General features: G+C 45.5%; 1 protein-coding gene and 1 pseudogene across 15 annotated transcripts in view; one reads left to right on the top strand and one right to left on the bottom strand.

Annotated features, from left to right (window-relative positions):
• DCTN1 (dynactin subunit 1) overlaps window positions 1-17844 on the bottom strand; it is a 30390-nt gene extending 12546 nt beyond the window's left edge. For 2 of the 14 annotated variants that reach the window (XM_082427107.1, XM_082427116.1), the window contains exons 1-6: window positions 6288-6509; window positions 4379-4624; window positions 4011-4089; window positions 3777-3811; window positions 3042-3062; window positions 713-730 (exon numbers count right to left, since the gene is read on the bottom strand). In XM_082427107.1, coding sequence (XP_082283233.1) covers window positions 713-730; window positions 3042-3062; window positions 3777-3811; window positions 4011-4089; window positions 4379-4624; window positions 6288-6320 — 432 coding nt within the window. In that variant the 5' untranslated portion in view covers window positions 6321-6509. Of the gene's footprint in view, window positions 1-712; window positions 731-3041; window positions 3063-3776; window positions 3812-4010; window positions 4090-4378; window positions 4625-6287; window positions 6510-17596 lie in introns of those variants that run through there. The other 12 variants (XM_082427119.1, XM_082427118.1, XM_082427113.1 and 9 more) reach the window with 12 other exon arrangements.
• Window positions 6634-27507, top strand: LOC309643960 (annotated as a pseudogene). The gene is made up of 4 exons (XR_014268616.1): window positions 6634-11791; window positions 17262-17401; window positions 18955-20163; window positions 25548-27507. The product of XR_014268616.1 is annotated as an uncharacterized misc_RNA (transcript).
• Window positions 27508-27923: the final 416 nt, after the last annotated feature.

The raw sequence follows: 27923 nt of genomic DNA, 5'->3' as shown, positions 1-27923 counted from the left end.
CCCCACCCAGCTGCAAGAAAAGAGGGGGAGGGTGGGCAGCAGCATAGGGAAACTACTGCCCTAAACCAAATCCAGAAACCCCTGAGGTTACTGCAAAGTGATACAGATGATTAACTCCAACTCCCAAATAATGTTGCTGATACCCAGTGTCTCATAGTTCTGGCAAAGGCAAGATTTGGCCTGGGCCCTGCTTCTAGGTCTCCCAAGGAGACCAACGCCCACCTCTACTACCCTGGGCTAAGCCTCCATAGCTGTGTATCAAAAACTATTCTAGGGAAAGACCCCTGACACAAACCCCAGTGGGGCAGGGATGCTGGTATTACAACCAAGAGTCATTCTAGCAAAGGCTGGGTGAGGTAGCCCTGCTAGAGGCACAAAGACATCTGGACCTGCTTCCCAAGATTCTCTCATAGGAAATGCATCCAGAGCCAGTTTGCAGCAAAAGCTGCCTGAAGCCCAAGCCTGTGAGGCCACTGGGTACAAGGCCCAGAACACAGATTCAAAGCCAAAAGCAGGCAGTCCAGGGAGCAAATGCCCAGGGTGTGGGGCATGGCAGTGACACACACCTCTCCCTGCCCCCCACTTTCATCACCATCCTCTTCCCCCAACCAGGTAGACAGAGGAAGTCAATCAGCCCCCACCCCCACCCCAGCAGCCTGCCGCCACCATCACGCTGGCAACCCAGCAGCAGGACCAGAGCAAGCAAGAGTACCTTTCGGGCTGTCGGTGCCTGTCTCATCATTGCAGAAAACCAAAGAAAGCCAGGAGAGGAGAGAAGGAAGGACAGAGGAAGATGGACAAACACAGAGGAAGGACAGATGGAGGGAGGGAGGGTGGGGGGAAAGAGACCGAACAGAGGGAAAGGCGGCGGAGACAGGAGATTAGTGCATCAAATCCCAACAATGCAGCCTCAGCTTCCCAGACCGGCAGCTTCCCTGCTGGCAAATGGCTGCAGCTCAGATGCAGAAGCCCCCACAGGTGCGCAGTGGGGACAGCCAGGCTCCGGCAGGCACCGGAGAGGTACCCGGCCTAGTTCGCCAGCTTAGGCTGATGGCAGCCTCAGTGGCCGCAGCAGCAGCTCCACCTGACGTCATGCACCCACCCTCCTCTGCTCCACTAGGGGTGGAGACACTGCTCCTCAGTCACCTAGCAACCACCAGGCTCTGATGGCTCCTCCTCCTCCTCATGATTGGACAAAGTCCTCTGCTGAACCCGCCCTACTTCCTCCTCCAAAGAACAGGTTCTGGCTCCTCCCTCTCCTTCCCTCTCCCCCAGCCCCAAGAATTTGCTCCAAGAAATTGGGCTAGGGGCCATCCCATTTCTGGGATGACCTCTCTGGGACCAGGGTATCACCGCACAGAGACACAGGGCCTCACTGCTTCATCAGGCCTCTCTCATACTCATACTCCCCTCTGTCCACAACCCCATCAACTCTACTTCTGTCTCATACACATGGACAATACCCTTATGGTGGCTCATCAGGCACATGTACCCACAGCACTCCTGCTGCATCAGCTCTGCAGGGCACACTAAGAAACCTGGGGAACATTCCATCTGGGCTGCAGCAGCTCTAATGACAGTGTTTGGCTCCTCTCCCAACTCTACCCTTGTTGTAGTCAGGTTAAAACCTGTCTCTAAAGGGCTTCCAGAAAGGACTGGGCACCTGGCAGAGACATCTGGGTTCTCTCCTCCACCCTCCTCTTCAAAGTTCCTTCTTTTGTTCTGGTGCTAGCTCCCTGTTCCCTGGGCTAAGTGATGTGCTGTGAGAGAAGCACTGGAGAGGAAGACCTAGGGGAGGACTTGACTACTTGACTGACACTCTGCATCATGAGCCAAGAAGGTGCTATATCCCAGCACAGGCAGCCTAGGCTAGGCTTTGCCACATTTCCCTAGGCAACCACCAAAACCCCAAGATTTGGGCACGGCTCAGGTCCCTCTCAGGGTCAAGTCAGACTGCGGCCAGAACTCCTCCATAGATATCAGACTGCAGGTCCATCCTCTTCTCTATTCAGGGGTCTGATGTGAGATGGGAACCCCAACCCGGAGCCAATAATCAAGGGAAGAAGCCAAGTGTCCGGAATGGGTCCAGCATCCTTCTGAGAATTATTTTCCTTTTTATATCCCCATTCCCTCCCAAGCCAGGACCCCAAAGCAAGTACCATCATGTTGTCTCTTCCAAGGCAAAACTCCAAAGTGAGGACCCACCACCAACCAGAAGTCAAAAAAAAGATGTTTTACTCTTCCCCTCCACTGCCCCAATCTAGTAGCTCTCCATGCAAGGTCAGAAGGGCCTGAAATAGGCTGGTGACAAGGAAATCACAGAATAATACATACAGCACAGCACATACAGGTCTGACAGGCACATGCAGGTCAGAGACAGCTTGGGCATAGCCCCAAGGCATGGGCTGGTGTGAGGAAGTGGTCATGGCAGCAATTTAAGACTAAAAGAGTTTCAGGGGTGTGGGAGGTGTGGGAGGTGGGCCTCAGGCACACCTCCAGAGGAAGGAAGAGGCAGTGAAAGACTGACAGAGCACAGTGAGGGTGGGCATTCATGGCAGCAACCACCCAGAGCCAGGAAAAACACAGGCTTTTCAACTCAGGACTGTTCTTCCTGTGCTCTGTTCCCTGACCTCCCACCTCCTTACCTAACCACCTCACTTGGTACTTTCCTCACCTCCAGACCCCCAGTCTCTCCTCCCACTGCCCCCAAGATGAGGCTAAGTGAGAATCCACTGTAACCCAGTAAATGCTCTATTCCATGCTGCTACTGTTTACAGTCAAATGCTTGGAGTCTCTAACTAGATGTCCTGAGGCGATGGGCAGGGGTGTGGGAAGGGGTGAGGATCATCCCTAATGAGTACTACCTGAGCCTGATGTCATTGCACCCCTCAAAGGAACTCTGAAAGCCAAGGCTGCCATTTCCTCTGGCCATCCCAGCCCCAAGGTCACACACACATGCATGCAGCCCAAGGACATGCAGGACAGCTGGGGAGGGGGCTCATGGCCCTCACCCACCCAGGCACAAATAGTAAACACACCACCTTCTTAGGCTTCAGGCCCCGCTGCATGAGGAGTAGGAAAGGGCAGAGTTAGAGAACAGAGTTAAACATCACACTGTGCTAGCTGGCCAGATATCTTGGGTGTAGGTATTAAGACCAACTCAGGCATACCCAGGTATGGGGGGAGCCAGGTCACTGTCAAATCCAGGGTAAGTGAGATGAGGGCTCCCTTAAGGATCAGCTTCCAGGAGGTCCACACCCTGACCCAGAGGAGCTGGAGAGTCTGGAGCCCCACCTCACACACCCTGCGCAGAGCAGCGGAGGGAGGCTCCAGCAGGCCCTCTGCATACAGCCTAAAACAGGTGGCAGAGGGTCCAGCTCCTCTCCATTCACTTGTGAAAAAGAAAGCACCTTCTTTCTCCAGTTCTTACCTTACCCCTACCCTACACTCATCAGATGTTGGCAGCCTTGGATACCAACAGGTAGGAAGTTGGCAACAACACTACTGGGGTCAGACCTGTCCTCCCTTTCACCCCCAGCCTCTGTTCCAATTGATCCAGAACTTCTGGGCCTTAATAGCTTTTTCCCTGCTACCACCCTTACACCTAAAGCAGCAACTCATACCCAGAAAGCTTCCTTCTCAGGGAGGATGGAGACTGGAAGGCTAACTCAGTTTACTCATCTATTGCTTCTACCTGCCTGGTATTGAGTCTCCCTCCTCTCTTTCTCCTTTCCCTCTTCCCTCTACTACTCCCACCCCCACCCGTAACCACTTACCAGTTTGCTGGTCTTTGCATTTGAGTCAGTTCCCTCTGTAGAATGCAAACAGAAACAAAGCGTGTGTTTGTGTAGAGGAGTAGAGGCAGAGAACATCATGGCAGGTTAGGCAAGATATAACAAGGGAATATGGTGGTGATGGAAACTCTCAGGATCCACTGTGGCCCCTTGTTCTGGGGAGAAGCCCTGGGGACTCCTGGATGTGAGGAGGCAACTTAAGTGGGTGGTTGTTACCTCTTCTGAGGACCTTTGAGGCAGAAGAATCAGGTGTCTCTGGGGAAGTAGTATCTGCTCCATCTTCAAATACCTGGATCTGAGGCCACAGAATAGACTCAATATAGCTAGATCAAGGCTGGATGTAATATGGGCCCTTCCCCAGGCCTTAAGCAAACCTGGGGTACAGGGCAGCTTCCTTAAGGATAGCTCTTAATCTTCCCTCCCCCATTACCTCCCACTCTACCAACCAGAGACTTATGCTCATGCCCAGGAAAAGGGAGCACCAACACACCAGCCGCACATGCAACAGAGCATGTATACACACACACACACACACACACACACACACACACACACACACACACACACAAGCAGGAGGTGAGTACCTGGGATTGGCGCACAAAGATGCCATGCCCTTCGTCACAAGTGAAGTACTTCCTGCCTTGGACGGTTCCATCATTCTTGCCTTTTGCTTCATCCAGGATCACACCTACCCATTTGCCAGTGGCAAATAACGTGGCTCCAACATAGGCCACAGTGCCACGGTAGCCTTTTCCAATCACCTCCACGCGGGAGCCCACTCGCAGAGGCCGGGCACTTGCCTCCGCACTCATTCTGTTGCCGCTGGGAGTCTGAAAGACACATGCAAACATAGTTAAAAGCCTCAGGTCAACGGTGTCATCTTAATATATAAGAAAGGCCCCAATCAGGATCCCGGCCTGAAAAAGGATCAAAAGTCACTTCCCTGAACCCCATTCTCAAGGTAAAGTGTCCCCCCCACCACCAAATTCCCTTTTGAAAAATGTCAGTGCTGTGTTCTAAAACTTCTCCAAACGCCTCTGGAATCTGCCATAATTTTTAAGAGATTATATTTAAATTTAATAAATCAGAATTCATTGCTAGATCTGTGAATGTCACCCCACACGGCTGCTTTCTCAAGGAGCACTGCCCCCCTAGGAGGGGAATGAAGCTCAAACAAATAACTCAGTTTAGACCAGGCTCCCCACAACCCAGTGCCTGACTCAAAAGCCTGAGCTGGGCAGACAGGTGTGTCAGTGAGTGACCCCCCCAGAATCCTGTTCCCTCCCTACTGCTGCCTGTCCTCCCTGAGGGCACACAGCTGTGCCTCCTTCCAGCCCTAAGTCACTACCACTCCTTCCTGACCTGACTTCCCCCACCCCCACCAGCACACTCCTAGATGCCTCACCAAGCCCATCCAATGATTTACTCCCTTCTTCCTGGCCTGAGCCCTGTTCTATCAACTCTCTACCCACAAGTTCTGGAGATCCTTCACTCATGCTATGTCGCTATAAAAAGAAAAATAAAGGCCAGGTAAATCAGGTACCTCAGATCTGTCCCGCATCTGTCCCCCAGACTCTGCCCAGGGGTTCAACTGGATGGCTTATCACCCTATCCATGGTGATAATGGACAAGGCAAGGGAATAGACTAAACATTGTCCTTGGGAAGCTCTCGGCTTCTGACATACCCATGATGACAGGACAACAAGAAATTAGGTTCCAAATAGGCCCATGGCTTAGAAGAAAATCACACCTAAGCCATTTTTAGCAATAGCAGCTCTGTGAACCAGGGGCCTTGCAACAAACAGAGAAGGAAGCATGAAGAAGTGACAGCATGGCCTTGAAGGCTCCACAGGGCCCCCTTCTGATGCCCCCACTTGGCTTCCTAAGAGAGCTCTGCCAGGGCCAGTGACTCCCTAACTCTCTTCCCCAAAGAGCTCATCCAAGAAGGTGAGGATACCGTTCCCAGGGGCTCCGAGAGGCCAAATCATACCTGGGACAGGCGAGTGGCTCTCACGGACCTGACAATAAAAGGAACTGACAGGAACATCAGGGCTGGCCCCAAACTCACAGACGCTCTCCAACCTCCTAACCCTAATAAGCCTCTCAGAATCAGGTGGACACAGCAGTGGCTACAGATTCAATCTCAGTCAGAAGAGCAAGAAAGCGAGTGACAAACAACAAAGCAGCTCTAAAGAAAGACTTCACTGAAAGGCCATTCCAACCCACCAACCCCATTTGTAATCCCCAAGATAGTCTGGCCCCCTCAGGAGCCTCTGGCCTGAGGTCCACTTGGCGTCAAAGGTCAGGCCTCACCAGTACCCAGAGAGGGCCCAACTCTGGGAAGGGAAGCCTGTGCAGTCCCACACGGTCAGGGCCGCGAGTGGCCCCAGCCTAGCTCCCGCCTGTCTCCCCACCCCCCACAGCAATGTCCACAGCCACCCAAGGCCTTCTCCAGAAGCCCTCCCGTGGCCATCCCAGACCAGGGCCACTTACCCGGCTGTACACGTGCCTCTTGCTCTGGGCCATGCTGCTCACCCGGCCTCTACCCCCTCCCCCAGCTGGCCAAAGACAGAGAGAAAAGGCAGAAACCTAGGCAGGAGGGTCAGGGCTCCAGGCCCTCATGGACAAACACAGAAGCCAGCAGGCGTGGCCCTCCCCAGTCCATGGACCTCCCTGGGTGGCCTACTGGGGTACAGGTGGGGACAGAGATGGGGGCTGAGGAGCAAGTCCCCTCTGCTGCTGGAGGATTCCTGAACCCAGAGACACCGAATCCTGCTTGCCAGCTGATGAGTCTCACTCTGCGCTAGTGCTGCTCTAGACTTGTCAGGAATGGAGCTAGCCTCTGGGTCCTAGTGCCCCCTTGCTTCACCTGGGCCTATCAAGAGGGACAGAGTGTAAGGGACTAGGCCCACGCCAAAGACCCTCAACACTCACCTCTAGAGTACACTGTCCTACGGCTGGGAGCACAGCCCTGCTGATCCTCCTAATCTGCACCCCTCACCGTCACGGCCACCTTTCCCACCCCCAGGATGTGAGGCCGCAGCAGACCCACAAGCATCAAGTGACACAGTCACACAGCCAAAGTAAGGGTCTCTCGTCCCCCTTTCTAGTGCTCTTCCTCCTCCCTCCCCTTTCTAAACTCTGGAGTCAGGTCCAAACCCACGTGATTAGGGTCTCAATTTCAATCTCACCCTGGGCCAGAGCAGCCAGGCCCCCTGCCCAATACACAGCAAAGGAAGGGCAGCAATGGAGGCAACTTCACACACACACACACACACACACACACACACACACACACACACACACACACACCCCAAAGCAAGTCAAGTACCCCAGCTCCTTCAACACTGGCAAAGGTTGCCATGGTCATTCTTCCTCCCTTCTAGTTGTTATAAAGGGCCAGGCTCTGAACCCTAAGAGTATCAGGTTCAAAAGGATTAGTAAGGGTGGTGGTCAGAAACAGAGTCCCACTTGCCCCCTACAAGTGGGGGCAGTGCCCAGTCCACCTCGGCCACCTGTCCCCTGTTCTCTTGGCCTTGCCTCCTAGGCATCTCCTTAAGAGAAACAATGAGATGGTTTGTTTTCTATATTTCACAAAATTTCTTTAATAACCATATTACTTTTATAATTTAAAATGTTTAATTTAACAAGATTATGCATTCTAGTGAGAGGTCTCAAGAGGGCTATGTAACCACTTCATTCATTTATCCATCTAATGGGCTAGAAACCAACAGTCCCTGCCCCTAAGTAGCTAACAAGGTTGTCCTGGGGTCTGATCTATGGCTCTACCGGGTACAGTGTGGCTGTAGATCCCCTGGCCCGAGGGATACCTGTCTTGTCTGCACTGGGCTTCACTGGCTGAACAGGGTCTTCCTCCATTCCACCCTCTTTCTAAGGCAGGCCAGATAGCCTAATAGGAGAATGATAGCCAACAGCCAGATATATGGCCCCCAAACACCTCTCCACATCTCCAATCCTGGCCAGACCCCCTAGGAAACCATTTCTCTCCTCCTCTGCAAAATCTCCACGTTGCCCCCTCTTTTCCCTATTCACCATTACACAGGTGGGCAGGGCCATGCAGCTCCTTGCGGCCTGGACTTCTGCATGTTCAGAACACTTGACAGTCTACAGAACACCTTAAAAAACAATTGTATAGTACCATGGTTAAGAATACCGGTTCTAGACTCAGGCTGCTTACATTCAATCCCTGGCTTCACCACTTGGTAGCTACATAAACTTGGTCCAGTTACTTAACATCTCTGTGCCTCAACTTCCTCATCTGTCAATTGGGAACAAAGAACATGTCTGAGAGCTGTTGTGAGGATTAGCTGCGATAATCCATGTAAAACACTTAGGACATTGCCTGGTATTTAGTAAGTACTCAACAAAGTTAGCTAATAACTTAGTTATCATCATATTTGGACATCAAAGTAACCCCATAAGAGGCAAGCCAGGAACAATGCTGACAAGGAAACAGGGCTTAGAGAACTGAGCAACTTCCCTGAAGTCACACAGAAGACAAGGAGTAGAGCCGTAACTGGAACCAAAGCCTGAACCAGAACCCTCTGCACTTTTTACTCTCCTCATTGATACCACACATATTTCTAGGCTTCCAAAGCCGTGCTCTTCCTCTGGACCACACTACCTTCGAAGATTCAAAAGAGCGCACATCCAACAACATCACAGCTCACTAGCCACACAAGTGTATATATAGTCACCTAACTTCTTAGATGCTGTTTCTTCTATAAAATGGGACTATCACCTGCCATATCTACATTAATGCTCAAATAAGATAAAGCACATAAAAGTGCTCTGTAAAAAAAATACAGAAGACTGTATAGGTATTAAAATAAAATGTCTAGATGAGAAATATTATAAGGAATTACAGAGAGGAAAAAGGTAAGCTAAAAAGAAAAGGGATACTTGATTATCCCTTGAATCATGAGGTTTTTGTTTGGATATGTGGAGAGGAAAAGCCTACAAACATTGTAATTTGTGAGTACAGTATGAGTAGAGACAGAAATAATTTTGCTTGACTAGGGAAAGTTAAAGATGACTAGCTTGGCTGAATTAGTGAATTCTGGATGAGTTCTCCTATCAAACTATAAGCCTTTTAAAGCAGACTCCTCAACTTTTCCTCTTTATGATCCCATCACTCTTAGCTCATGAAGTCAAATATTTATTGAATGAATTAACACTGATATTGAGATGTATTAGAAGGTAAATATGGATAGTCAGGGAATTTAACATCACGTAGAGATAGATGAATTGGATCCAATAACAACAGGAAGCCAGTCTCTTCCTGAGAAGGAGACTGGCATAATGAAAACTATTTTAGGAAGATCAAACAGGTGGCAGAGAGCAGAATGGAGTGGAGGCAAGAGCAACTTGATAAAGACAGGGAAAACAGCAAGGAGACTATGGCAGTAATGAGCAAGGGGTGAGGGGGTCTGAGCCAGGCTCATGAGAGAAAAACAGAGGGAAGAGGAAATGGACCAATTCAGAGACAGTACAAAAAAGCCCCGAGAAGGCCCTATGATAGATCAGACATGGGGAAAGCAGCAGCAGGCCTGTATGGGCTCTGGAGATGGACAGACCTGGGTACAGCTTTGGTTCTCCTATTTCCTCATGTGTATGACTCTGGGTAAGATATTTTCAGAGCCCTGGTTACCTCAACTGTAAAAAGAGGGAAATAATACCTACCTCACAGGGATGTTGTGAGGATTAAATAAGACTGAAGTAAAGCATTTAGTACAGTGCTAAGCACAGAATGTGTGTTCAACAAATCGTAGATATTGTCTTCATCATTACTGAGAGGGTACATCAATGACAAGTGCACACGGTAGGAACTCAAACCTTGCATGAATAAATGGATGGATGAATGAATGCATGGATAAGTAAAGGAATGAATAAACTTGGGAGTTTTCAAGCAGGTATAATGGGAGAATGATGATTGATAACAACAGAATTGGGACGGGAAACTGAACATGTTAAGAGAGAGAAAATAAGTCATAGGGCCTTCTCAGAGGCAAATTTAACTGTGACCACTAACACGTGTATTTCACGATCTCCTTCCAAAACGAACCTGTGATGCAGACAACACGGATTCCACTATTTCCATTCTACAGGTGACAGAACTGAGTCTCAGAAGTCAAACAACTCATCTAAGTCTCATAGCAAGCGGGGCACATGTGAGTAGGAAGGGGGGCACATTTGACTAGCTGTACAGGTAGGTGATCCTTCAACAGCACCATTGGGCCCCACCCCATGTCACACAGGACAACTCTGAGTTACATGCTACCTCAGCCTGAAGACAGATACTCCCTGGATTTCTAATCTATTTTCCTCCCCAATGATATTAAATACTGCTGAAAAGTCTAGGAAAATGGAAAGAGAGGAGGGAAAGAAATCTGTGTCTGATAAATAGATTACCAGTGGTCTCGGAGAACATTTCAGAAATGAGAGGAAAAGAAGTGGATTATTAGGAATTAAGGAGGAACTAGTAAGGAGGAAAAGCCTCTTTGGCACCCAGACTGCACCATTTCTACCTTGCTTTTACTGGTACCACAGCATCCTTTACGCCCCTGATCTCCTCTTGTCTCACCTTACCAAACCTTGATCCTGGGCTAACCCAACTGTTTGCTTTCTCTGATCCTACTTGTAGAGGCTTGAAATCCAGGCAGTCTGACAGCAGGGTCCACACACTTGAACTGAACTGCATTAGGCACGGGGTATTTCGATTTGGTTGCAAGAGATAAAATGAAACATAAAGGTAATCAGCAAGATACAGATTTTCTTATAACCAGGGTGAAGTTGTACATCTCTAAAAGCACTAGTAGGGGAGGGATATGTGTGGATATAAGTCCCTCAGGAGTCAGGAAAGGAGAGGGGAATAGAAGCTCAGGTACTGGAAGCTTGGAAGGCCGGATTCCAGATATGCACAGGAACCCAGAAAGAAGATAAACAGAGCCTTCTGTTCCTAGGTCCTACTCCAGTATCTGCCTTGCAGATCTCACACAGATAAGACCTAGACCCTAAATAGACTTTTTTTTTTACCTCTCCAGCTCTTCATTATCCCCAGAAATTTCTGTAGCCCACTCCCAAACTGAATACAGGTCTACCCCCTCCCAGGATATCCCCCTCCCCTAGGAATACCCAGTGACTACCAGGCCCACCTCTAAAGGGTCCAGACCTCCAAGAGCCAGGAAGGAAAGCTACACAATATGCCTCACTTATCCTCAATGAAGGCGCTTCTGCAGGAAGGCAACAAGCACTTGAGTGCAGCCTGGTACTCAAGAATTGCAAGCCAGGACGTCCCTGGTGGCGCAGTGGTTAAGAATCCGCCTGCCAACGCTGGGGACACGGGTTCGATCCCTGGTCTGGGAAGATCCCACATGCCGCGGAGCAACTAAGCCCGTTGCCGCAACTACTGAAGCCTGCACGCCTAGAGCCTGTGCTCCGCAACGAGAAGCCCGCACAACGGACAGTAGCCCCCACTCGCTGCAACTAGAGAAAGCCCATGGGCAGCAACAAAGATCCAAAGCAGCCAATAAATAAATAAATAAATAAATGTTCTTTGAAAAGAAAAAGAATTGCAACCCTCCAAGAGCTAGCAGCAGTCCTACTTAATAGCCTACTCTAAGTTCCTGCTGCTTTCTCCCCATGATCAACCAGCAAGTCCCTGGCACTAGGACCCTGCAGACAGGGAACCCTGAGCCTGCGCTCTAAAGAGAGAGATGCACCATTTCACAACTTCAGCAAAAGCCAAAGCAGCCAACAAAGCCACAGCCACCTCGGCTGTGCGGGCTCTGCCTTTTGGGCAGCTCACCGGCCACTCCCCAGAAGCAGAGCATTCTGTCCTTTCTCTTTTTAAATCCACGTCATCATCTGATCATAATGGAAATCAATCTCCTCAAGTCACCACGCAAAGGCGTATCCATGGCAACATCAAGAGGAAGGACACAGAAATGATGCTCCAGTGGCTGCAGCAGGAAAAGGTAAGCCCATTTCTCTTCCACCCATGCCATCTCATCATTCTCCCCTTTCACTCAAGTCAGGTGTGCACCTTACCTACAAATTCTATCTATCACACCAATGGGGAAAACATCAAAGGTGAGTGTTAATAATCTATGCTATTACGTAAGGTCATAGGTCTGCCTAGTCCCATAACTGGCAGTAAAAATTATTTTTCTGGCTGATTGAGACAAGATCTCTTTTCTTATTCACCATCTCAATTGACACGGTCTTAGCCTGCAGTACCTAACAAATCATTATCAGTCACTTGTCTTTCTAGTCAGGTTGCTGGGAAATCACACAAGGATTTCAGAATTCTGTATGTAGTTGTAAAAACACAACAGCAACACTGACCCCACCACCCTGCTCACCCAGGCCACTATCATACCCACAGACTGGCCCTCCTTAGCAGCCCTAAACTCCAGCCCCTCAAGGACCAGAAACTGGGAGTTGGAATTAAATTTCTGCCTTTCTCTGATGCCTCAAGGAAGGAATGCCATTTCTGCAGAGGTAAGAGATTCATCAGACATAAGTTCTACTAAGTGTAAGTAATACTCCATGCCTCAGTTTCTCCTTCTGTAAAACATAGATACTAACAATACCTTTCTAATAGGGTTGTTGTCAGAATCACGTGAGAATGCCTGAAAAGCACTTAGAAAAGTGCCTGGTATGAAGCACTCAATAAAAGTCAGCCATAATTATTATGAAGAAGAGGAAAGAGAGGCCTACATTGCAGGATTCAAGTTCGGAGGGTACTCAATGTTCTTGGAGCATATCTCAACTCTGCTCTCTTTCCCTTTCCTCTCTGGACAGTTTCAAGTTTCCCTTACCATTCTCAAGTCCCTGTTCCTATCCGAGCCCACACCAGGACCCCCATCCCTCAGCAGATAACCTTGCTGAGAAAGGAAATTGAACCTATTAGATAAGAATTCCTTTGCAAATTTAGGTGTATCCATCATTGCCTCTTTCTTCCTACATTCTTTTCCTTTCTTCTGTCATTCCTCTTCAAAAGAAATGATGTCTCCTTTTCAGAGACAACCCTCCAGCCTCCTCTGCAATCATCATTTCCTTTGTGCCTTCAAATGCAACCTCTCTACTGGCTCTTACACATCATCAGATAACCCATGCTCAAGACTTCTAGGAAAATCTGTCTCTAGTCTCTGCTACTCCTCCACAAGCTGCCACCATCTTCCTTCCTTCCTTCCTTCCTTTCCTTCCTTCCCAAACTACTCAAAGGGAGTACATCCTCCCTATCCTCATTTCCCATCCACTCTTCAATCCACCTGGCCCCCAACCAGCTGCTCACACTAAAAAAATAAAAGAGCCCTGGTGACCACAATCTCCTAACTGCCCAATCTCAAAGTACATTTTCCAAGCGCATCCTACTTGACCTCGCTGTAGCAACAGAGGCTGCTGATTCTCTTCCTGCAACTTCTTCCTCTGTAGCTCCCTGGACACCATTCTCTCTCACCTTGCCCACCAATCCTTGTCATCTCCTCTGTTATCTTCAGCCTTCTATAAGCATGGCTAGGCTCATCCATTCCAACAGCATCAACTACCACTTACATCTACCACCCCTAGACACAGACTCTCTTCTGAACTCCAGACCCACATTTCCACCTATCTGCTAAGCGCCACAGACGCCCAAATTCAACATGACCCAAAACACACAGAAGCTTCCCCCAGCAAATGTTCCTCGTCTATACTCCCCCTTTACTACTGGTACCACCATCAATCCAAAATAGAAAACTGAGTCATCCTCAACAACTCCCTCTCTCTCTTGTTCTCAACAACCAATTAATTAGTCATTATGTCAGGTGAACTCTGTCTCTACAATCTCCGATTTATCCCCTCCTTCCCATCCCCACTAATCCTTAATTCAGCCTGAAGCCAAACCCAGGTTACTACAAAAGTCTCCTGATGTCCTGGATCCAGATTCTCCCCTTTCAGTCTATTTCCACAATTAGCTTTCCAAAATATAACCACATCACCTCCCTGCCTAAAAACTTCCAGTGGCTTTCCTCCCACAAAATTGAATCTTAGAACAAAACTACAGGCCATTAAAAACCTGGCCTCATTATGAATCTAATCTCATCAACCACCTCTCCTTTGATCTCAAAGTTCTCTTAGATTCCAGCCACTTGGATCTACCTATCTTATGCCTCTGCAAATGTTGCAAACGTCACCAAGTCTCTCTCTTCATCTTCAAGGCTCAACTTACTTATCACCTCTTTCCTGAATATTCCCCTGATGTCTCCCTGTGGAGCTAGTCATTCCCTCCTCTGCCCTCACACAACACTTTGGAAATATCTCTATTACAAGATCGCATTTTACTTACAATATCGTCTCCCTTAACCCATCGTGAATTCCTCCAGGGCACAGAATTTTTATTCATCTCAGTATCCTAAGCACTGAACACAGAAGACACTCAATGTTGAATAGAAGCCTATACCAACACCAGGCTCTAGGGATATAAGTTGGTTCTGACAGGTTTCCCAGAGACACCATGGGGGAAGCACAACAGTCAGGCACACATACACCCCAAGAGATGTAGCTCTTTCCTCACCAGATAGGAGCCTAAGAAACTAAAAGTGCAGGGACAGCTCCAGGTCCTATGGAATTTGGTAGTGACAATAAATCTCAACCTCATATGCTTCCAGGGTAGAAAGACGAGGGGGAGGGGGAGGGGAGGGGGAGGGAGAGGGAGAGAGAGAGAGAGGGAGGGGGAAAGAGAGAGAGAGAGGGAGGGGGAGAGAGAGAGAGGGAGAGAGAGAGGGAGAGAGAGAGGGAGAGGGAGGGAGAGAGAGAGAGAGAGAGAGAGAGAGAGAGAGGGAGAGAGAGAGAGAGAGAGGGAGAGAGAGAGAGAGAGAGGGAGAGAGAGAGAGAGAGAGGAAGAGAGAGAGAGCGCTCTAGGCTCTAGGGGAAGTGCAGATCTTCTGGGAAAATAGCTTTAGCGTGGCTTCGGGAGTGACAAGGGTCCAGTCTCTGCTTCAGTGAAACCCTCAGTGGATATGTGGGAGCATGGGGAGGTAAGACTGGATAGCCAATTTGTCCATCAGCCAAGTACAACTAATATTAGCTGGAACTTCAAAAGAAAAATTATATAAAACAAAATTCAGAGACTCCTGGATGGCAAGGACCCTAAGATAGATTTGAATCAGTCAATTGCTCAGCATTTCCTTCTCAAGGGACACTGAGGATCCACTTCTCAATTCCCTTGGTATGGGACAGCTAACCCAAGGCCCACACACCACCCAGTACCAACAGACAGGCTAAACAACCTAGGAATCCTCTACCACAATCCCTCCCGACGTATTAACTCCAATCAGCCACTAACAATGATAGATCTGAGCAAGTACAACCTATGGCAATTGTCGATCATGTATTATGATTTTCCAAACTATTTTGACTCCTCCCTAACAACTTCTTTTCCTTTGTACCCTCATGTTCATTCAGGCCCAACTTATCAATTCTTCCTCAGTATTGCCTCCTGCATTCTTCCTTTCTCCTCCATTACCACTGTCATCACTTTGGTCTGCCATGTAACAGCTTTGAGAATTAAGGCAAATCATTTACTCTCTTTGGTGCCTCATCTATAAAACTGGGTAACAGCTGCTCTGCCTACCTCACAGGAAAGGTTGTCTGTGAAACATTCTGTAATCTGTAAAATGTTATCCATAAATAGAAGGCATTACTATTATCATCAACCTAAGTCCTCTTTACTGATATGTGAAGCATATCTGGCTCCCTGCCTCTCTCCTTCCCCACTTCCAACCACATTATACACCACAGTAAGACAACTACACACTCTAAAACATTGCTTTGCCCAAAATCTTTCACTGACATACCATTTCTTACTTGAATCAAACAATTCTGGATCTGACATATGCAGTGTCATCTCTGGACCACTGTCAGCTGCTTAGGATGCTTTCCCTAGTTTTGCAAGCCCCACCCATCCTTCAAAGTCCAGCTACAGCCCCACTACACTCCACACAGAAGGACTAAATTTAAGAGACAGGGATTTGAAACAATGTCATGTAAGAATAAAGAATAATTCAGTTTGGGGAAAACTTGGTAGAACCACTGTCATCTCACACTTTAAGAGTCTTTTTTTTTTTTTTTTTTTCCCGCCATGCCACGCAGCTTGTGGGATCTTAGTTCCCTGACCAGGGATTGAACCCAGGGCCTGGCAGTGAAAGCACCAAGTTCTAACCAATGGACCGCCAGGGAATTCCCAAGAGTCATCTTTTAAAGAGGGATTATACTTTTTTTTCTGTTTGATTCTAAGAGATAACCTAGGACCAACAGGATGGAAGTTATAGAGATGTATTTTAGCAATATGAAAAACTTCCTTATTGAGCTATCCCACGATGAAATGGGATGCCTTACATGCAGTAAATTCCCCATTACTAGAAATGTTCAAGCCCAAACTGGCCATAGGGCAAGGATATTTTAGACGTAATTCAACTACCACAAGGGTAACTGGACTAGAGTCACAACATTTTAGGTCTGAAGGAAACCTGAGAGATCTTCTCGTCCAGTCTCCTATTTTATAGGTCTGGACAGGGGAAGTGATCATTCAAGGCAGCACAGCTTGCTCTGGAGAGCAGGGAACAGAACATGGTCTCTTTCAATCCAGTGAAAACCCTTGCTACTCGAAGTGTGTGTGGTCCATGGACCGGCAGCATCCGCATCACCCGGGAACTTGTTAAAAATACAGAACTAGCCAAAATCTGTACTTTAACAGATTTTGTGTATGCAGCATTAAAGTTCAAAAAGCACTGACCTACATCTGCCCCTTCCAAACCCTGAGTTTCTAATTCTGGAACTCCATTTCCCAAACTGTTTCATATGTTAAACAGAGGTAACACCCAAGAAAAACAGTATTTTCCGTTCAAATTTGGGAAACTCTCCATACTATACTTCCACTGGGAAATTCGTGATAAAAATATCATTAGCATACTGAAAGTTCCAAAATATTCTGTAGTAGAGAAAACTTTAACCATGAAGTTTCTGAACATATTTGAGCACAAAATGTCTTTGAAAAAAAAGTTATCCTTAACTACTATCGCTAACATCCCCGGACCTTGGGCTTCGCCTGTACATTAGCTAAAGATCTTCAATCTCCACCTCATAGCTCTTTGACTCTCAGTACCTTAAGCATACTGGATTAGTAAGTGGTCAAGATGGGCTTGCTGCTCTCCACACTGTAGTAAGTGAGGATAAGTTTCTAAATCACCGCCTCTTAAAAATAGCGGAGTTCGTCGTCTGTGTGATTTAGTTGTGGGGATGCGCAAGATGACTGCTCAAGGGTGAGCCTGCCAGTTAAGGCGGAAGCCAGGAATGGGAGACTGACACACCAAACGCATATCCAGACCCCCACCTTGAGTCCGCTTTGTTTTTTGTTTGTTTGTTTTTCTGTTTGACACAATTTCTCAACCGTGTGCCCCACAGGAAACCTGTAGCTTGGAATGGGTTCAGGGGTGCCTTGGATGCTCCCAGGAAAGGAGTGGAACACTTGCAGTTCTGAAGGAATTCGGAGACGCAATCACTCGACCCCGGGAGAACACCACACCGCAGGCTGAAGAGCTCAGGTGGGTCGGACCAGCCCAGACCCAGGGGGCGCCCACCCCCGCCGCGGCCCACCCCTGCCGACCCCCGCCCCGCCCCGCCCCGCACACCCGGCTCCCGGCCGCGCCCCAGGCGAGCGCCGAGCCCCCAGAGCACAGCCAGGAGCCTCGCGAACACGGTGGGGGAGGAGGCAGTTTCCAGGGTCGCCGCCTCCATACCTGTCCTGTCAGGGGCTCCACGCCCGGCTCCGGGCCCCACCGGCGACCGACGCCCAAGCCCTAGCGGGGGCCCGCCCCGCCCGCATGGGCTGCCCGCCGTGCCGCCCGACCCCTGTAGGCCCGTCCCAGGTCCTCTAGCCGCTGAGGCCCAGAGGCGCTCTGGGTCGGGGGAACACGCTATTCTTTCCCGAAGACCAGTCCGGGTTAAATACTGCGCGCTGAGCGCAGCCGAGAAGACCTCGATCAGGCACAAAGCTGGACACCTGGAGCGAAATACGCGCGTGCGCACTGTACACGGGAAGCCGATTAGGACCACAGGAGAGAGGCGAGCGGTGGCCAGCGACCTCTGCAGGCAGAGGGTAGACAGCACAGAGAGGATCCCGAGGATTCCTTTGCGTTGGGCAAAGGGATCCCCCAGAGGGTGGCTACGCTTTTGAGTGCTAAGCTGTTAATTAAAACAATACTAGTAAACCATCTTTCGTCAGGTAGCTTGAGGAAAAAATTAAAATTTGCTGCTATTCAGTATTATCCATCATATGGGGATTCAGGCATTCTCATGCCCTTATTATGCAAATTTACGTAATGGACTTTGGCATTTTTTAATTAAAAAAAAAGAAAACATGGGTGGCAGGAGTGGCAGCGGCTGAAGTAGGAGATAGATGGGCCCCTGGGCTGGACAGCTGGTGCTTGTCAAATGGAGCAAAACTGAAGTTTGTCCTCAGCCAGACAAGAACGCAAGGCCCATTTCCCTTCCTTCATTGATGTGAAGGGAATGAACTAGCAGTGGGGTATTTGTTGCAGTAAAAAATAGAAATGAGACTTTTCTTTTTGGATAAACAAGGAAAATAAGTAAACAATGAACAGCTTGGGGAAACAGCATACCCACCCAGGCCTGAAAGTGTTAAGCAATCTTGGTTATTCTTTAGCTGTTATTACTCATAAACACGTGTAGTTAGACTTGTCCTTAGCAAAGCTAATTACTGTCTGACCCCATATGAATTACCCTTTGCACCTGGCATTTCTTCTCCTACACACCCTTGCAGCACTCTTCATTTCAGAAAGAAGGTCACAGCTGATAACTTCAGGGACACCAGACCCGGTTGCTGATGACGCCAGCTTTGGCCATGAATTTGCAGAAGAAAAGAAATGCAAGACCTTAATTACTTTGAGCCTTATCACCTACCCCAGACCACGAGCCCCAACCTATAAAAACCTTTCCCTATGGGGGGTTGGGGGGGGCACAGTTCTTGAGACTCTAGCCTGCTGTGTTCCCCCTTTTGCCTAGCAAAGAATAAAGCTACTTTTTCTCCTTCCTCCAAAACTCCGTCTCCGTATTTCTTCTCGGCATTGTTGCACAGAAAGCCAAGATTTTGGCATCACGGCCAGGCAACCCAGCTTCGCGAAGATTCGTGGCATGCTGTGGCCCGCAGGCACCCAGCACGCGCCCGCCCCGCTGCCATGGTGCCCAAGAGGAAGGTCAGCTCTGCCGAGGGAGCAGAGAAGGAGGAGCCCAAGAGGAGATCAGCGATGTTGTTGGCTAAAACAGCTTCTGCAAAAGTGGAAATGAAGCCAAAAAGGTGGAAGGAAAGGATAAATCTTCAGGCAAAAAAAGTGCAAACAAAGGGGAAAAGGGAGCAAGGGGAAAACAGGCTGAAGTGGCTCACCAAGAGACTAAAGAAGACTTACCTGCAGAAAACGGAGAAAATAAAAATGAGGAGAGGCCAGCCTCTGATGAAGCAGGAAAGAAAAAAGCCAAGTCTGATTAATATCAAACACCCGGTCCTATCAGTGGTCCCTGTCTCCCTTCTTGTACAACCCAGAGGAATATTTTTATCAACTATTGTGTAAATGCAAGTTTTTTAGTAGCTCTAAAAACATTTTTAAAAAGGAGGGAATCCCACTTCATCTCATTTTTTAAGTGTGTGACAGGGAAGAGCTAAATCGGACTCCACATTGGATCTGTTTCTTTGACTTTAACCTTTGATTTTCATTGCTTTTGTTATTATAATGATACATAATGGCCTGCCTCAGAAAACCCTGCCCACCTGTGAATGGCTGCAAGAAAAAAGAAACTAACACATACCCTCACTGAGGCTGGTCATTCCAGGAGATGTTTTGCAAGACTGATGGCCCTTTTACTTTCCTTCCTCACCGCCTCTCCCTCTCTGATTCTATAAAAGAAACTGGCATCCAGACCCAGATAAGATGGTTTATCGGAGACACTAGTCTGCCGTCTTCTCGGTCTGCCGACTGTCCGAATAAAGTCGTATTCCTTACCTCAACACCTCGTCTCCGATTCTTTGGCCTGTCGTGCGGCAAGCAGAGCGAGCTTGGACTCGGCAACAAATTTAGTGAGCCAACCAGGAGCCTTGCTCTTGTCTAACCAACCCTGGTCAGGGAATATTGAGGCAAGGCCCTAGCAGCTGCCAGGACCATTTGTCCTGAGGATCTTCCCTTCAAAATTCCCTGAAGCGGCACTGGCTATCCCAGCACTTGGCAATTGAAGCAAGGAACCAACAAACTTCAGTTTGGTGCTACGAGTCAATGGACTCGATTCGATTTAGAGGGTAAGTCACTCCGGCGTGCACGCCAGGAACATATCCCTCCCCCCCTCAATCTGGGCTTTTCCTTTACGGGACAAGCCAATCTGGTTGGGGTACCCTGCTGGAGGGCGGAATTGTTGTTGGACTCTGCCCAATTCTGGGAACTGGTTCCCTGGGAACTAGTTCATTGGTTTTGTAGGGTAAGTCTACCCGATCTGGGAACTAGTTCGTTGGTTTTGTCTTGGTTTTGTGTGCGTCGATGCTAGAATTTGTGCCTTTTGTGTTGGAATTTGTCGGCGTCTTCTGTGTCTTGGTGTCATCAAACTTTTAAAAGTGGAAAATACTCCACCTATCCTAAAGGAGAGCCCTTTGGGGAATATATTAGATAAATGGGCAAAACATAGCCGTGAGCCTATGACTAAGAAAGACATGATGTACTATTGTAATAGGGTGTGGACCCAATATATGTTAGGATCAGAAGAACGATGGCCCCTGAATGGCTCACTCAATTATTATACAATCTCGCAGTTAGAAATGTTCTGCAAAAGAGCAGGGAAAAAGGATGAGATTCCGTATGTAGGAGCATTTATGCTATTGCATCAGGAGGAAAAGGAGTCAGAGGGCTGCCACCTTATGGTGCAGCAGTCTGAAAGAAAACCCAAGGGGAAACCTGTTCTACAAGGGAAGAGAAAAAAATGAGAGTGGGGACATGTTATTTCAAAACTTAAACTCCCGTCCAGCCTATCCAGCTCCCCTAGTGGCCAAGCAGGCTGCACCAGCAGTTGTTCCGACTGCCCCCCCCACCATGCCACCAACAATATTCACTGCCTCCTGTTTCCCCTACCCAGGGGGATCAAACAGAAGTTTCTATGGTAACACCCGGGGCACAGAGACCTGGTTTAGTATCACCATCTAAGACCCGACAGGGCACCCAATTTGGACTGGGAGCCACTTCTGCAACAGGGCAATTTCCCTTGTCCCAATATCTTGTAAGAGGCCAGGACACTCCCTTGGACTTGAGGCTTGCAATTCTGATTTCCCCACAGGAGCCCCAGGTAACATTGACAGTGGGGAACAAGTTGATAGATTTTCTAATAAATATGGGTGATCTTAAGAGGCTTGTAAATATTAAACAAAGGGGAAACAAAGTCATCCTAGGAGAAACTTGCCTTTATCTTGCCTAGATACAAATGTCCTATCTGGTTTTCTCAAAAAACCCTTATCTCTGCCATCTTTTTAAAATGCAAATTTTGAAAAAGAGGGTACAGTAATTTAGAACTTGACTTGTTTTCCATAAATACTAGTAGAAAGGGTTTAGCCATCTAGACAAGTGAGCTTGATTTGTTCCATCTGCCAGAAACCCAACTTTAATGAACCTCTTTTGTAAACTGATGGGTTTTACATTGCTGTACCTGACTCAGGGCTGAACTTCTGAAATGAGAACTATGATGTCTCTCTGTTTGTTTGTGTGTTTGTATGTGTTTTTGTCTTTGGATAACATTGCTGAGGTTAATCTGTAAATGAGCCCTATTTAATTGGCTTAAAGAAAAGTAAGTGCTTACAAACCAAACAATTCTAAATACAAGAGAAATTAAGCTAAATGAGTTTCAGGTTCATGTGAACTGGGAAATATTTAATATTAAATTAATACCTGGTATTAATGTTAAAGTTTGTTGATCTAATTAATACAGACATGTCTTTAGAGCCATCAGCATTATGTATAGTACTTTCACTGCACCTAGGTTTAATAAAAGTTAAATGAAATCTTGTTACATCTGTTGCAAATTTGTCAGCAAGAAAAATAACTTGATATGATGAAATTAAAGTAAATATAAATGAAATAAGATCTTTTGGGTAAGCTATAAGAATAATTATGTCTTAAAAATCATCTAAAATAGTTTCTCCAGATTTTGGTAACTATTACTTGCCTCTTGGTTGTCACTGAAAATTAAGGTTTTTAAGAGTCGGGGATTCTAATTTAAATATATAATTAAAGCTACTGAAAATAATAAAACATTTCAGCATGGTAGAATGTGTGTTTTCAGTTAAGAAGGTATGAGGAATGGAATTACATTTTACTGAGAAAGCTTTATACATGGCCAGGATTAACTAAATTTCGATTGAAGTTACCTAAGTAAGTGGATTTTGTTAAGTAAGCTAATACAAGACTGGAATTTGATCTCTCTGTTAGAAGTGCTCCTTTTGATAACAGATTATATAAGTTTCTGTGCCCTTAGGTGATCCGTATTTGTTTTCTTTTAATCGTTTTGTGACTTTGGTTAAATGAATAAGTACTGTTTCTCAGTGACCTATGATCCTGTTGTGTTTTAAAACCTTTTTGATATTTTTAACAAACTTCCTAAATATCAAAATCTGAATAAAGCTTTTTAGCCTCCAGCTGACTCTGAGATACTTCAAAAGAACATCTCTGAGACATCTCAGAGAGAGATGTCAAACTAATTTTATTTGGTATGTTAAATTACTTCAAAAACCTTGTCAAGTGATTGGAGATGAACCTTAGGTTATGGTGTATGGATAAATGTCATTTTTATAGATATTCCAAATTTTATATGGAATCCCTAACATCTGCTACGTCCTGATGTTATCAAGCATAATACTAGTTATTATAAAATGTTATATCCAAGTTTCCTGCTAATTACATTGTACTCAAATCTTTAACCATGCTATTTTAAGTTTTGTCCTGATGCTTTTACAAAATGAAGATTTTCAAGAAGACTGATAAAAAGTTCCTTTTTAAGAAATATAAGTTTCTGATAGCCTTTAGATAATATCACTGGACTGGGTAACATATGACAAAACTAATGGGAAACCTGATTATTTCATCCAAATCAATGGGAATTAATTACATGAGACTGAATAAAATGGTAAATATGATTTATAACTTTATGACTTTGGGAAATATACTGACTTTAATCTTTGTTTTTCAGAAAAACCTTTTCTCTTATGCGATGACCTACAACAAGTTGATAAAGTTTGCCTTTGTAAACAAAGACGAAACATTTATCTTTTTCTCTCTACCTGATCCTGCCAGAATTTTTTGTCTACAGCTGGCTCTCCTGTGGACTTGATATTATGTTAATCATTGTTTGAATTTGTTCTTTATTTCCAAGTTGTTTGTGCTTTGTGTCTCCCTGCAGCACTATGTCTTTGTCAATGCTACTAGCTGCATTACTTATATCCTATTTTATAAGATTGTTGTCTCTTGCAGTACCCAGTGTGTAACCAGGCCTCCAAACAAAACTTCTATGGCTAAACATCTTAAGAAAATAGATCACTTTTATAACATAAAATAATTGTGATAATATGATTCTAGGTATGGGAAGAAGCAACAAGGGAAAATGTCTCCTGGATCATAATTAGAGGATCCAGAGAATCTTTAATTATCAATAGGGCCTAATCCAAAAATTAGCACCTAGAGTGGCATATCAAGAATCTTTGCCTGACCTGGGATGAGCCTCCCAGCATCGTGGGACAAAATTTGATCGTGAAATGTCTCCCAAATATTGGTCAGATTCCTGACCAAGAGGAGAGGATCAGTCATTGGCGATTGCAGCCCTCCAACTTGAGCTAGTGAACCCTGAGGAAACTCAGGAAGGAGAAGAATACCTGCCATCTAGCAGCCATCAGACTGCAGCCACTCCCTATGGTGAGCCCTGAGGACACTCAGGATGTGAAAATACAGGATACAGGCTCCTGTATATAGCTGTGGTGCATATCAAAGATATGATTTCAGTGAGCCCAGACTCTTGCATCTTCCCATACATAGAAAAACGCTAAATTCCTTAACTGGTTATTTGGGGAAAGGTGAGGGGAAATTGGAATTTGAGATGTACCAACATCGAAGGTATGTCCCAGTTCACTTTTTTTTTTTTTTTGGCTGTGTTGGGTCTTCGTTGCTGTGCGCGGGCTTTCTCTAGTTGCGGTGAGTGGGGGCTACTCTTCGTTGCGGTGCGCGGGCTTCTCATTGCGGTGGCTTCTCTTGTTGCGGAGCACAGGCTCTAGGCGTGTGGGTTTCAGTAGCTGCAGCGCGCGGGCTCAGTAGTTGTGGCTCGTGGGCTCTAGAGCACAGGCTCAGTAGTTGTGGCGCACGGGCTTAGTTGCTCCGCGGCATGTGGGATCTTCCCAGACCAGGGCTCGAACCTGTGTCCCCTGCATTGGCAGGCGGGTTCTTAACCACTGCGCCACCAGGGAAAACCAATTTAAAGGCTTTTAAAGGCATTGTGTACACACATTTTTTATTGTGGTAAAACATACATAATATAACATAAAATTTACCATTTTTACCATTTTTAAGTGTAGTGTTCGGTGGCACTAAGTATATTTACATTATTGTGCAACCATCACCAGTATCCATCTCCAGAATTTTCTCATCTTCCCATATGGAAACTGTATCCTTTAAACACTAACTCCCTTTTCTCCCCTCACCCTAATCCCTGGTAACAAGCATTCTACTTTCTGTCTCTATGAATTTGACTATTCTAAGTACCTCATATAAATAGAATCATACAATATTTGTTCTTCTGTGTCTGGCTTATGTCTTCAAAATTCGTTCATGTTGTACTATGTATCATCATTTCTTTCCTTTTTAAAGCTGAATAACATTCCATCGTATGTATATACCACATTTCGTTTATCCGTTCACCCGTAATGGACATTTGGGTTGTTTCTAGCTTTTGGTTATTGTAAATAAGCACATTTTTAAAAACATAAGTACGTATCCCATTCATCCCATCCCCAAGATCCCTAACCAAAGCAACTTGATGCCAGTTTTTTTGTTTGCGGTTCCAGAGTCAGTCTCTGAAAACGTAAGCATTTTAGATGCAAACAGCATCTTCGTATACACACTATTCTGAAACTTGTTTTTTTTTAATTGAAGTATAGTTGATTTACAATGTTGTATTAGTTTCTGGTGTACAGCAAAGTGATTCAGATATACGTATATATGTATATATACATATATACATATTCTATTTCGGATTCTTTTCTGTTGTAGGTTAATACAAGATATTGAATATTCCCTGTGCTGAACCTTGTTTTTATCTCCACTGGACAATACATCTTGGAGGTTGTCCATATTAATACATATTGATCTGCCTTGAATTTGTTTTTAAATATATATTTTTAATTTGAACTGGACCCATCTCTCTGAGTGCTTTACCAACCTTTAACAGATATGCTGGGTTTTCATGTGAAGATGCCAGGCCTTGTGTAGAATGGGGGTAGTGATACAGGAAAGACCCAAATCCTTCTCAGCACCGTGAAAAGAGGTCCCACTGAAGACAGGATGTACAAACAGGAGATGTATTGTTTCTTCTATATTGAATTAGGCTGAGTGATCGTCAAAGAAAATTAAAAATACTGTCTCTGTCTTACGTGTTTTTTCATAGGTGCCAGCCTGAAGCCCTTTCTGATGAGGAACATGAACAAGACCCCAAAGATCCTAAAACTCCAATTTGCATGACTAGAGCCCATCCTTCCAACCTGTGATACTGAACAGAGAAGAACATCTGTGCTCATTTGGGTAGACTCCTAAGTACTCCCGAACATGGGAAGGAACCAAGAGGGGAAAAACTCCCCCTGAAGACAGAAATGCTGTTTCTTGGAGGGAGGAGGTGGTTTTCAGGCTGAGAGATAGAGGGGGGATTGGATAAAGGCAGAGAGCAAATCAAAGGTGACAAAGCCAGGTATGGGGGAAGACAGATGCAGGGGAGAGAATCATCTACATTAGCTGTACTGGCGCTGTCTGATAGAAATAGAATGTAAACTTTAAAATTGTCTTTAATTGTGAAATATGCTAATTTTTAAGAGGTTTTGTTGGAGAAAATTATTAAAAGTAAATTTTATATAAGCCAGCCACACATATAATCTTAAATTTTCTAGCAGCCATAATTTTTTAAAGTAAGAAGAAACAAGTGAAATTAATTTTAACGAGATGCCAAAAATATCATTTCAATGTGTAATAAATATGAAAATATTAATGGGATATTTTACATTTTTTGTACTAAGTCATTTGAAATCCAGTGTACATTTTGCACATATAGCACATTTCTATTTGTATGTAGAGAAGGCTCTACAATGGGGGATAAGCCAGAACAACCATAAAAAAATCACTCTTACAGTGGGGACTTAGGACTACGCAAGTTCTATTTTAGAAACCATGAGAGAAAACATATCTATAAGTAGGGACATTTTTGTTAAAACAGATCAGACCCTTGAAATAATATAAGATCTCATTAAGCTGTCTAAAATCAGGAATACAAAGATGCCCAATATCTCTGATTCTAACCAACATTGTATTTTAGGACATAGCTAATACAATAAGGTAATAAAAAGATACAAAAGGCATAAAGATTAGAAAGGAGGAAGTTAAACTGTCATTTTTCACAGATAATATGATGAGATACACAGAAAATGCCAAAAGAATCTGAAAATTATTAGAATTGATTAAAAATATTCAGCAAGGTGGCTAGATATAAAAATATCAATATAAAAAATCTGTTTCATTTCTATAACCAACAATGAAAAGTTAAATAATACAATATTTTAAATAAAACTGATGCATCTAGTAATAAACCTAACAAAATATGTTCACAACCCAAAATTATAAAATCATATTTGCAGACAATAAAGATATCCTAAATAAATGCAGTATAGCACATTCCTGAACAGGAAGATTTAATGTCATAAAGAAGTTAGTTATCCCATATTAATATATATATTTGAAATAATTCCAATCAATATCCTATCAGGATATTCTAGGAGCTTAAAAACAAATAAATCTGTAGAGAAGCGCAAAGGGCCAAAAATAGCCAAGAAACTTCTAAAGAAAAAGAAGACAGTTGAGGGGGTGGCTGTGCTTAAAGTTGTGTAATTAAAGCAATGTGGTATTGATAGTGAAACAGACCATTAGAACAGAAACAAATCCAATTCCCTGGCAGCCCAGCTGTTAGGACTCTGCACTTTCACTGCTAAGGGCCCGGGTTCAATCCCTGGTCAGGGAACTAAGATCCCTCAAGCCGTGAGTGCGGCCAAAAAAAAAAAAAAAAAAAAAAACTGGCTAAGAACAGAAGCAAATCCAGACCTAAAACAAACACACATACACATGAAATTCTGATATGAGAAAATTTATATTATTAATCAGTGGGAGAAAGACACTATTCAACAAATGGTGCTGGGACAATTGAGTATTCAAATGCAAAAGAAGGAAATAAAGAAGGAAGGAGAAAGGAAGAAAAAAACTGGACACTCACATTTCTGACACTACAGAGGACTAAATATCACAGAAATTCCACCTGATACAGTGCAACTATAAATGCTGGATCATTACACACACACACACACACACACACACACACACACACACACACCCTTATTTGTATTGCCTGAATGAACTGGTCAGAAAGTAAGGGAATTCCTCAGAAGCTAGAGATGACGTGAAGTTATGAATCCCAAGGCACAGATGATAATTAGAGCCAGCATTTGCTAAGCCATTTCCTGATCTGGAACCAGGGTTTAAAGGGTCATGAACAGGGACAGAAGACAAAATCAGGGGTTGAGCAGAGAAGGTTGAAATGGAAAACTATCCCCTACACACATAAAACCAGGGTAGTCAAAGAGTAACACCCCCAGAGAGCAAACTTAAGAGAACAAAAAAAGGTGCCCACAGAGGGAAACAGGAAGAACAAAAGCCTATCTCATCCTTGGTTCAAGGTGTAGTGGGAGAAAAATTCTCACATAATTCGGAACAATAAGTTTGTACTCAC

Source organism: Balaenoptera physalus, assembly GCF_965194825.1.
Source record: "Balaenoptera physalus genome assembly, chromosome: 15".
NCBI lineage: Eukaryota > Metazoa > Chordata > Mammalia > Artiodactyla > Balaenopteridae > Balaenoptera > Balaenoptera physalus.
The sequence above is the reverse complement of the archived record's forward strand: the minus strand, read 5'-3'. Positions and strand labels throughout refer to the sequence as shown.